The sequence below is a fragment of the Caenorhabditis briggsae genome (assembly GCF_000004555.2).
Source record: "Caenorhabditis briggsae complete genome, chrIII, whole genome shotgun sequence".
Lineage (NCBI taxonomy): Eukaryota > Metazoa > Nematoda > Chromadorea > Rhabditida > Rhabditidae > Caenorhabditis > Caenorhabditis briggsae.
Genome location: NC_013490.2, coordinates 7863414 through 7875249, shown reverse-complemented (window position 1 = coordinate 7875249; position 11836 = coordinate 7863414). Strand labels below are relative to the sequence as shown.

The following is an 11836-nucleotide window of genomic DNA, read 5'->3' as shown; positions in this document are numbered from 1 at the left end:
GAACTTCAGAAAATGGAGAATCTGAGAACTTCCGAATTTCAGAATCTCAGAATTTCAGAACTTCAAAATTTCAGAATTTCAGGGCCTCAAACCCTCAGAATTTCAGAACTTCAGAATCTCAATATTTCTGAATTTTCAAAAATTACGGCAGAAAATTTTCACTTCTCATTGTCTTTTGATTGTTCTTTTTGATTTTGTGTCATATATTTCACTCTTTATAAAAAAAAATTGTGGAAATTGTTGGGCATTGGCTGAAAGGCATTAGTTGTTTTGAATTTTTGTGTCTCTAAATTTCTCAGGATTTTAATGTTTAATTTAAAAATGTTTAAACAAACTCAGGATGTTTAAACAAACTCAGGATTTTAATGTTTAATTTAGGTTTTAAACCCCAGTCCATACTTCTCTCACTACCAATTTTTCTTAATTGTTTTTTCTCAATTCTATTTCATTTCCTTTTGCTTTCAATATTCCTTCGTTTTTGCCCAATTTTCCGTTTTTTCCCAATTTTTCAATTTTTCTCATTTTTTCAATTTTTCTCAATTTTTCCCAATTTTTCAATTTTCCTCAAGTTTCGTGGTAATTGAAATGTTCTCATTTTTTCATAATTTTCTAAATTATTGAATGAAGGAAACAATCACAATTCAGTGATTTTCCCACAAAAATTCAAAACTCCCAAAAATTGGCCCAAAATGAGCTGTTTTCTTTCGAAAATTGTTCGAAATGGGCAATAAAACACTACAAAAATTATTAAATTAAGTTTTTTTGATTAATTACCACGAAAATTTGAGCAAAAACTATGAAAAACGGAGAAAAATCCCAAAATAAAATTTCCCAGTGATGACGTCATCAGTCCATGGCCGTGGCCGAGCTGGTTTTCTCTTCCATGGGAAATTTCGCAAAATTCACAGCTTTTCGCAAATCCCATTTTTCTCTATTTTCCTTCATTTTTCATAGTTTTTGCTCAAATTTTCGTGGTAATTAATCGAAAAAAATCAATTTAATAGTTTTTGTAGTGTTTTATTGCCCAGTTCGAACAATTTTCGAAAGAAATAGCTCATTTTGGGCCAATTTTTGGGAGTTTTGAATTTTTGTGGGAAAATCACTGAATTGTGATTGTTTCTTCGTTCAATAATTTAGAAAAATATGAAAAAATGAGAACATTTCAATTACCACGAAACTTGAGGAAAATTGAAAATTGAAAAATTGGGAAAAATTGAGAAAAATTGGGAAAAAACGGAAAATTTGGCAAAAACGAAGGAATATTGAAAGCAAAAGGAAATGAAATAGGATTGAGAAAAAACAATTAAGAAAAATTGGTAGTGAGGGAAGTATGGGCTGGGGTTTAAGACTTAAATTAAACATTAAAATCCTGAGTTTGTGAAATTTGTGAAGATTATTTTACAGTTCTCTATTGTGTACGTTCTAGAAATTTCGAGACTCTTGTTTCTTTTGGTAGTATGGGAGACTCTGTGGTAAGAAGTAGTATAAGAGACCTTGGTAGTAAAAGAGACTTGGTAGTATGAGAGAAAAGTAGTATAAGAGATGGTTGTATAAGAGAATTTGCCCATTTTTTTTCATGTCCCCCCACCTTTAACTTACCCGTTTTTTCGCTTGCTCGATTGGTGCCAGTTCTGCTTCGGGAGCGGTGCTGGTGACCATTCTGACGTTTCGAATTACTCCTGGTAATGAGAATTTTGAGGAAAACATATGAAAAACGCTGAAAAACAGAAAAACATGTCTGAGACTGATAAAAGAACTTTGAAACTGCTGAAATAAAAATACTTTTTATGTGCAAAGTATCGTGAGGGTGTTTGCACAGAGTGCACGGAAGTGGACGACAAAAAAATTCTTTTTTCTCTATTTTTCTTTTTCAGTTTATAACTAAAAAATTTCCGGAAATCTTAACTTAAACATGTTTGAAAATTTAATTTACAGAAATGAGTAAGCGACCTGTAATTGAATCTGAAAAGGCAGCTTGGCATGACGAGGATGATGACCATCTCGTGGTTTCTGTTCCCAAGAAAGTAAAGAAAACATTGAAAGTGGAACTGAAACGAACGACTGATGAAGAACATGGAGAACTTGATTCAAAGGTATATTTGAGTGTATAATTTTATAATTAAAAATCCAATTTATAGGAATATATCGGCCGTCTGCAAGCAGCTTTCAAAAAACGGCACGGAGGAACTCCGAAATGGGCTGATGCATCTGCAGGTTGCATAAATGATTATAATCTTTCAAAATTTTATTCATTTTTCAGAAGAAGATGATGAAGAAGGATCATTGTTAAAATCTGCGGCAGGATACTTGGCAAAAGATGTGAAACTCCCAAAAACGACTATTCGTACAACCCTTCTGAAAGATTTCAATATTGGACATCGATTCAATCGAGGAATCACATCGGTCAAGTTTCACAGAACTCGTCCCGTTCTAATCGTAGGAGATCAAGGTGGAAATATTCAACTTTTTGAAGTTCGTGATCATTGAATCCGAGTTCCAGAGCCAACTTATCAATTTCAGGTTAGCAGCGAGGTGAAGAAAGATCATTTCTTACAAAGCGCTACTTTCACGAAGTTTCCAATTGATTGTATGGAAATTGCTGGACAAGGGCATACGGTCATTTGTTCTTCGACGAGACAGGAATACTTGATGCAGTACAATATGGACACCAGACAAATAACCCAATTGAAGCCTCCGAACAGTAAGTTCATGACAAAACAATTATAGTTTTTTCATATCAATTTTAAAGCTGTTCCAAAACAAGGCGTCCGGTTTTTCGCAGTCTCCCACGATTCTCAATTTCTAGCTATCGCCGGACACAATTCACACGTCTATGTGCTTCACTCTACTGTAAGTCTGTCCAAATGGAGTAGTTTTAAGTCGTTTATTACAGTCCATGGAACACATCACAACTATTTCACTTCCTGCCAACGCTACCTGTATCAAGTTCTTCCCATCGCACAGCTGCGAGATGTGGATTATTTGCCGTTAGTTTCATACTAAAAATTATAATGTTAATTCGCATAGCTTCCAGAGGCTGGTCAGGTTGTAATCGCTACAATTGGCTTACCTGGATCCAAACCGGCTCAACACACATTCACAGATGATGGAGCCGTCCATGGAACAACTCTTGCCATCAGCCAGCATGGAGATTATTTTGCCACTGGGTAAGACGCCGTTATAAAATACGTTATGCAAACATTTTTTATAGAAGTGACACTGGAATTGTCAATGTTTACTCCGGTCATTCCTGCCGTGATTCTACTACTCCAACTCCTCTTTTCAATGTTTCCAACCTTGTCACATCTGTCTCCTCGATCGCCTTCAACTCCGATGCTCAATTAATGGCTATTTGCTCAAAAGTAAAAGAGAATCACATTCGTCTTGTCCATGTGGCAAGTCAGACAACGTTCAAAAACTTCCCAGAAAGGAACGGAAAAGTGACACATGCCAGTTGCGTTGATTTTTCACCCAAAGGAGGATACTTGGCTGTTGGAAATGACGATGGTCGCCTTCATGTCTTCAACATTCACCATTTTTCTGAGTACTGACAAACGTTGATTATATTGTTTCTTAACCTGAAAGCCTCGCTACTTTTTTTTGTTTTCGTTGATTTTTTATCTCGTGTTGTTGTTGATTATGAATACTTTTGAATACATCAAAGTTGGTTCCATAGCAAATTAAAGGAGGAAAATTAAGACAGGTCAGAAAGAAGAATTGTTTGTTCTTTGGAGTTACAACGAACTGTCTCAATGGTCGCTAGTGGAGAAACTCAGAGAACGACCGAAATCAAAGAAAATTGAGTGGAAACTTCCATCCTTCACGTGAAGTCTGGCTGATGGTGGTATATTAAGGTGCACTCGACAATCGATCTGATTCGTCATCTTCATTTGGGAAGTTTTTTGGTTTTTGGTTTTTCGTGTTTAATGGGCATCCCTAATCACCGATCTGGATTCAGAGGTATTTGAAAAAAAGATCCTCGTTTTGTATTATTCTAGCAACTACAATAATCTAAAAACATGCTCATTTTCGGTACTTATTGTCTCACTTTTCACTGGTTTTTGTCTAGTTTTCCGTTGTTTTTTTTCCAAAAAAAAAATTGAGTATATAGCCGTAAGACTCTTCCGTTTCTAGAGTGCAAAAAATCCTAGGTCATTTTCTGATCCTTTTATTCATATTTTTTGTTTTTTGAACCAATGTCTATTGGAGCATCTCGATGATCTCTCATCTTGAAAAAACTAATAATGAGGTCATAAAACATAACACGTGATGCTTCCTAAACTAACACAGACCATTCAACTTTGAATATTTGGGAATCACAGCGTCTCCTAATAATCCATGAGGTTTTGGAATAAATGTACTATTCAATTGTTGAGTTTGAACATTTCAAAATTTAATTGTTGAATTTGAATTCGTAATGTCTAAATTTTAACTTTGAGGCATTTCATCTCGGTTTCTGTGAAAGGTATCTAAAAGTGGCTGATTAACAAAATGTTTTTGATATTATGATAAACATTTTGTCAGTTGGCCACATTTTGATATCTTTTTCAGGAAATTAAATATACGGGCTCAAAGTGGACGGTGAGCTTTTATTGGACATTCACAACGTTGTAATTATTTTGATGGCGAAAATCTTTGACACTTCAGACACAAATAACGAACTTTGGTTTCTAATTCATGTTCTTTAATTTCCAATTCATTCATTCAGTCTTATGCTCATAAAGAGCAACTCAATCTTCTTCTCTTCCGGCAGATCTTCCCTCTAATCCGGGCAACTCGGAATTAATTTTCAAAAGTGGGTAGTCAAAAAAGAGAAAGAGGAAGAGAAAAGAAGATACAGAACGAAACCTGATTAACCAATGATCAATAAATTCATTTATTCATTGTTTTTGTATATCCCGGAAACGAACAAAAAAGATTCTTCCCTATACCTGTCACAAAATCAGAATAAACCTGAAAATATCGCCCAGTGTTTTTATTTCTCTCCAAAAAGGGATTACAAATAGAGAAACAAAAACCAGTTATACGGGTTGGCCTCCTCGTTGAATCAATTTACACCATTTCATGCAATAATCACAGGTATCACTCCAATTTTTCGTCATTTTCCATAAGCCTCTTTTTCACCGAATTCTAGGAATAGCTAACATTTTTGGTGTCTAACGCATTTTTTGTTGTTTTTTAGTGGGATTCATTAGATTACCCTTTCGTCAGCCGTTTTTTCTGTAACTAAATTGTTCAGATTCCAAAAGTTTAGATGTTATTCTCAGAATTTCTTTCTGCAGAAATTTCAATTCGGTTAAAAAGATCTTTGAATTTTTAAAAAACTTATTTCCCACGAACCATAACATTTTTTTCGTTTCATCAGCTCTCACCAGACCTACTATGATGAGGAAATTGAGTTCAAACTTCCGGGTCTGGGATTCTCAAAAAACACGTGGGGTGAGAAAGTTTGAGGTATACGATCAGCTAGTTATATAGATCAGAGATGTTAGAAATTCTGACTTCCGAATTCCCAATTCGAAAACTAGCTTCCGACTTCCGACCCTTGAACTCCGCCATAGAATTTTTGCAAAAAAAATGCAAGATTTGTTCGTTTTTGAGCAGAAAAATCCAAAAATGTCGAAATTAGCCCCAATATCATAATTTTATGCTCCGGGATATTTAACAGAACAAGCTAGCTTCTTCTTAGTTTACTTCCGACTTCCGAGTTCAAAAGTTGACTTCCTGAAATCTCTGAAATGTACATCTCCCGGGAATCTCATTTTTTCTATCCGGAATTCTCTTCTTGAACTTCCTTTCTCTTCGTGAAGTCTTTTGTCATCTCCACCACCTGTGTTCTTTTGCCTTCTGTCTTTTGTCTCCTGTTTTCTGAATCATATATTTTCTTACTCGACGTCAATCTGTTCACCGACAAATTGCATATTTTCCCAGGCTCTCTGATCACAAGAAAGTTCATTGAAACTACACATTTCCTCATTTTTTTTTTGAGACATTTGTGACTTATTTCTCTCCACCTACTCCTATTTCTACTTTGCTGCATATATCCCAGAAAATGCAGAATGCCCAATCTCTCTTTTGGTACACACTTTGTACTGGATTGCAAAGTTAGAAAAAAAAATGGATTAGCCATAAAGAAATTAGATTTCTGATCTTTTTCAGTCTACTTGATGACTATTTTCTTAAAACGGATTAGTCTTGTAGAACTTCTCTCGCTTCGAAAAATGCACGTTCAGTATAGGAGAAGAGCACTATTGGTGTGACTTCTTGTGTCTAATATTTGAGACAGCTGCAAATAGATATTATAACTCGTTGATTTTTGTTCTCTTGTTTTTTTTTGCATATTCTGTTTATAAATATAGCCAGAAATGTATACTAGAAAACACTAAAATTTTTGGAAACTAAAAATACATGTTCCAAAAAATATGTGATAGAGACCAATTTTGAGATCAAGGAAGTAGAAAAAAAAACAAGATTTGCAAAACCAGCTGATTCATTGTCTTTAATAAATCTTGTCTCATTCTTAATTCTCCAGACTAATCCTTTTCACTTTGATTTTCACTTTGACTTACCCTTATTAATTTGATCTCTCTATGTCTCTTTTTTGAGCCTTTTGCAAATATCTGCGTCTCTACCTTCGGGACACATTGTCTACAACTCTCTCGTTCCTCTATAACTTCACTGGGTCTCTTGCCCTTCCCACTATCTAATTTCTCGAGACAAACTCTCGTATTGGCATCCCCGTGGTTACTCTCTCTTCCTTCACATTTCGGTCTCTGTCTCTTTCCATCTCTCGTCATCGTCCCCCACCTTTCCAACCTTTCATTTCTTTTCCCTCTCCACTTTTCCTATGATCTCTGATTCTAAGGGCTCCCGCACTGTTTCGATGATTTCCTTCATAGTTCAACGCCAAAAATAGACCCCCTTTGGAAGTCGTGGGAAATATTTCAATGAGTTCAAAATGTTTCACTTTCTGTCTAACTAATAATTCAAAATTCTTCTCTTCCACACAAAATTACCTGATGTGTCATTGAGAATGAAATCAGACTCTGCCCCTTATCCCCAAATCATTTCAGTTAATTCCCATAAAAATCCTTTTCCAAATCTTCACATAAAAATAGAAAAATAATCTGGAACATAAAAACCGCTATCAACGCAGAGAAATGAGACAGAGAATCTTCGTCATCACGAGATTTGTTATCTAAATTTTGAGTGGCGTGGAGAGTAGGACAGAAAAAGAAAAAGATAGTGTTACTAGATAGACTGACAGTTCTTGTTTCCCCAATTGGAAAGACTCTATTGATTTTGAATATTTTTTGAATTTTTGAAAAGAAAAAGTTTTTTGTGCGCCATAAAGTTGAAGAATCAGAAGGTCTAATCTCTGGAAAATATGATATATTTAGTTCTCTATGGGTGTCATTTATAAGTTTTTGTTTTGCTGAAATTTATTTTTGCTGTTGCATAAATACCTCAACCCCTTTGTTTAAATCATTGAAATTATTGTTTACTCTATTCTTTTGAATTCCAATTTCTCGAACTAATATTTCAAAATCAGACAAAATAGATATTTCATATCACAAGTAAACTTTGATCCTTTCTAACTCGGTGCGTTTTCAAGATATTCAGCTGAAATTTTGGATTCATGTCAAAATAGATCATTTTCAGTCCATTTTTTGCTTGAAAATTCTAAAAATGGTCTATTTTGACATAAACTTTAGTCTAAAGAAAAAGTTTGATTTTGAAGCATTTTTGTAGTGAAATCTGGATAAATTCGGACTAAACAGTTATTTGATGTTTTTTCTTTTCGGAAATTCTGCTCATTTTTATTTGTCCTTATGTGGAAATTATTGAAGTTTATTCTCGGAATTTCAGGAAAATGACGGGCCCCGCATCTGCGAATTCGAATTCATCGCAGCCAGAGGAATGTTGCTTAGTTTGTCAGGATATTTCAACAGGATACCATTATGGTGTTCCTTCGTGTAATGGATGGTGAGTTTTGATTAAAACACAAAGTCTGACATGATCTAGGATGTTTCACCCACTGATTGTCGCTTTGTCATTCTTTTTTATTATTCGCAAGGGAGCACATAATATAATTTATGTACGCGGACTTCAATCGGATTATCAATTTCAGTAAAACATTCTTCCGTCGAACAATCATGAAGAATCAGACGTTTCAGTGCCAGTTTCAGAAGAAATGTCCAGTTGATAAAAGTGAGAAAAATTCACTTTTTAAAATTTAAAATTTCAAAATTTTGAATTCAGGTGTTAGATGTGCATGTCGTCATTGTCGATTCGAGAAATGTCTTCAAGTAGGAATGGATCGAAATGCGATTCAACAAAACAGAGATCCAATTGGATATACAAAACGAACAAGAAGATATCCTCCGGTTAAGAAAATTGAAGCTAGTGAGGAATGCTCTCCGTCAATGGTGAGTTGTATAGAATATCCCAAATACAAAAAAAACGGGTACAAAAATCAGAGCAGGTCCCACAGAGAAAACTACCGTGTCCTAAAAATTATTACTATTTCCGGATTTTGAATCTCGATTTTTGTCCGTTTACCGGTTTTTTTTGGATTTAGAACAATTTCACTTTACGACCTGTTTAGAGGTTTTCAGCAAAAAAGTTGTCTCGTTTCTTTTCCACGGCTCCATTTTTTGTACCAAAATAATAACTGTAACTGCTTTTAATAATTCAGCTGACTATAATTCAGTCTATTAAAAAAAAATCATCTATTAAACTTTTTTCAGGTTTCCGAAACAGACAGAAATGAGGATACAGCTCTATCTTTTCTCTCACTCACCGAAGCAAAGTGTTGTGCACTTCGACTGTCAGAATATCTTCCATCAAGGACATTACTTGAAGCTGTCATTTCTCCATGTCTTCTGATGGACGAAGTTTTTATGGCGGAGAAGGCTGTTTTGGTGAGCAAAGAAAAGAAGTTCATCAAAATATCTGAAATTTTGATTCCAGTCTCCTCGCCACACTATATCCAACACCCGTTTTGCAACCCAAACCGATTATCATTACTGGCATGAGAGGGATTGGTTTGTGATGATCGAATGGGCAAAGACATTGCCTGTTTTTCAATCTCTTCCATTTCCAGATAAGGTTGTTATTTATTGTTTCAATCTGAGTGTTCTCATCCTATTTATTTTCAGCTCGCTCTCCTCCGTCATTCAGCAATTACTTATCCATCTCTCGTTCATGTTTTCAACTCTCCCGATCATGGTCCAGACACCATTGTCTTTCCAGATGGAGCCTATTTCGATAGAACTCCAGAGCCAACAAGACCATTAGGATTTAACAAGAAGAAGTATCAAATGCTGGATCAACTTTTGAAACCAATGAGAACAATGGAAATTGATATGACTGAGTTTGCTGCATTCAAAGCAATTTTCTTCCTCAATCCAGATGCAGATGACGTTGATGCAAATGCCAAGAAAATGTTGAGTGATGGCAGAAGCGCCATTACTAATGCTCTTTATCGCTATATGGTCAAGAAGAAGGGGCCAGAAGATGCCGGCGATCGGTAAGAGATACAAAATCGTAACAATTCATTCAATTATAAGTTTTGAAGATTTGGTCGACTCCTTCTTCTGGGAACTGTACTTGCAACAATGGCTGTGGAGATGAAAGAAGCTGTTTTGGTTGCTGATTTCTTTGATCAAATTCAATTTTCTACTTTCGCAAAACAACTTTTATTTGGAATCAAAACAGAGTCAGATATTTGAAATTTTTAAAAATACTCTTTCATTTAGTTTTCTGTTGTTTAACCTGTCGATATTCATCCATCATAGTGCCTTTTCTTCAAAAATCAGTGATATACCAAACCACCTTCCGATTGTAATTTAACTAAAAAATATTGTTCCGAACGGGTATTTGTTATCAGTTAATAGTATCCGTTATTCTCCCAAAAACTGTCACCTCATTACCATTTTCAGCCAAATTTGTCGTCTAGATTCTGTCCCAATATATGATCTGCCTCTTTTGATACTTTATTCATGTTTGATATTAAATAAAAATGTATATTTCAATAAAAAGAGTTAATTAAAAGAAATATTGATAAAGATTACTCTAACAAAAGATGTACAATAACTAAGGAATTTGGAATCCGGAATTCGGACAAAAATCTTTTTCACGGAATCCGGAATTAAAAAATAACACACACACAGAATCCGAAATACTGAAACCGGAAACAGAACATCTCTGGTTTACACTAGTAATAAGTATTTGTACACCGTTACGTCAGAATAGATACCGTAACTCCAAAAACGAAACATTTCCTGCCCCGCCTCCTTCAATCAAGAAGACCGGGCGCTGCGTGATGTAAAACCCATTGAAATTCGAAAAAATAAACATTTAGCAAATATTGACCTGTATATATATATGTACTCATTTCCCAAAATAAATCGATTCTTATTTTTTTTCTGTATAATCATCTTCTTCTGTTTTTCGTTTGTGTTTTTCCATGCTGATTTTTCTGACCACTGCCTCTGGAAAGCTGTCCAAATAGTTCGTAAAGCAACACCTCGCATTAAAATACTACAGTAACCGGAGAGACAACAGACTAATCCCACTATATAATGCTCTGTGGAAAACAGGAATTCCATATCATAATTTTATACAGTTCTCATTTTTCAATAAATAAATCGAAAATGAAGACGGCAATTCTAGCTTTAATCTGTCTACAACTAGCTGATTCAGCAGCAGTTTTTGATAGAAACTATACAAAACCTTATGTCTTGAAGAAGACTTGGGTTCAAAATTTTATCAAGTTCCAGTACATTTTTGAGGGAAATCAACAGAAGCCAAAGATTGTGCCGCTAGGTGAGTAACCTTTTATCATTTGTGATGATTTCATACTTTTTCCAGGATGCTCTCCAACCAATGTGGATAGTGACGACTACTTGAAACCAGGAGAGACCAGCATTGAGCACGACTTCTTGTTCTCGTGTGAAGAAGGAGAAGATGGTGTCTTGAACTATGAAGCTACTGCATGTATCGATGCTTATGGACAAGTCATGCATCCAGGAGAGAAAAGAAGTCTCAGCAACGGAACTGTTGTTCTTCACTGTAACATCTATGGAGGAGCATTGAAAAAGGTTGTCGAGAGAGCAGCTGGTTGTTATTTCAACGAAACGATTTATTCTGAAGATGAGAAATGGGTTGAGCTACAAGTCAATCCAGTTGATTCCTCAATCGACGGACGTCTCATGCAATGCTTCCGTCCACATTACAGCTATTACGAGAGCCACGTCGTCGGATGTGTTATTGGAAAACTGGGAGTTCTTATCGGAGAATTCGGACAACTTCTAGATGGATCTTACGTGAAATGTGTTGAGGCTGAACTAGGACATGTTAGCTTGAAGCAAGTCAGCGTCGATGGTAAATCCATAAAAATCAAAAATAAAAATGAAAATCAATCAATTTTCAGAATTGCAATGTAACATGGATGACAAGACCTTTGCTCATGCCAGCCAATGGACCGATGAGAAGAAGGGTGCAAATATGAAATGCAACTTTGGACATATCGTAAAGGAGTGTAAGTTGCAAAACATCTGAACTCGAGTAAACCTCTATTTCCAGCCTGTGTAATTGGAAACGAAACTCTCCCAATTGGACAAGAAGTTCCAGTATCTCGTGGATGCATCTTCCTCTGCCATCCACAAACCAACGTCTACATCTGTGATAACTATTTGCCAGAATTCCAAGTGGTTGATACAGAGTCAGAGGACTTGGGACCAATCGAGGGAAATCAAGTTGTGGTTGAACAACCCGACAAGAAGAAATCCCTGAAAACCGTTTTCAAATTCTAGATTCTAGAATCTAGACT

The 11836-nt window shown here is 35.5% G+C and overlaps 4 protein-coding genes across 4 annotated transcripts in view; 3 read left to right on the top strand and 1 right to left on the bottom strand.

Moving 5' to 3' along the window:
• Positions 1-3551, top strand: part of CBG16596 — a gene marked incomplete at both ends in the record, with an annotated part of 5933 nt that extends 2382 nt beyond the window's left edge. The window contains one exon of the mRNA XM_002641854.1: positions 3212-3551. Within this exon, the coding sequence (XP_002641900.1) occupies positions 3212-3551 (340 nt within the window). The remainder of the gene's footprint in view (positions 1-3211) is intronic.
• Positions 3552-5021: 1470 nt separating this feature from the next.
• On the bottom strand, positions 5022-5066 carry CBG25934 (the record flags this gene model as incomplete). The annotated part of the gene is made up of 1 exon (XM_045244046.1): positions 5022-5066. One exon carries the CDS (start codon positions 5064-5066, stop codon positions 5022-5024), a length of 45 nt encoding a protein of 14 aa, XP_045099855.1.
• Positions 5067-7873: 2807 nt separating this feature from the next.
• Cbr-nhr-10 lies at positions 7874-9734 on the top strand (the record flags this gene model as incomplete). The annotated part of the gene is made up of 7 exons (XM_002641853.1): positions 7874-7986; positions 8132-8211; positions 8263-8429; positions 8751-8924; positions 8974-9111; positions 9162-9532; positions 9581-9734. 7 exons carry the CDS (start codon positions 7874-7876, stop codon positions 9732-9734), a joined length of 1197 nt encoding a protein of 398 aa, XP_002641899.1.
• A 924-nt stretch (positions 9735-10658) lies between these two features.
• Positions 10659-11819, top strand: CBG16593 (the record flags this gene model as incomplete). The annotated part of the gene is made up of 4 exons (XM_002641852.1): positions 10659-10830; positions 10876-11388; positions 11438-11545; positions 11590-11819. 4 exons carry the CDS (start codon positions 10659-10661, stop codon positions 11817-11819), a joined length of 1023 nt encoding a protein of 340 aa, XP_002641898.1.
• Between the last annotated feature and the right edge of the window lie 17 nt (positions 11820-11836).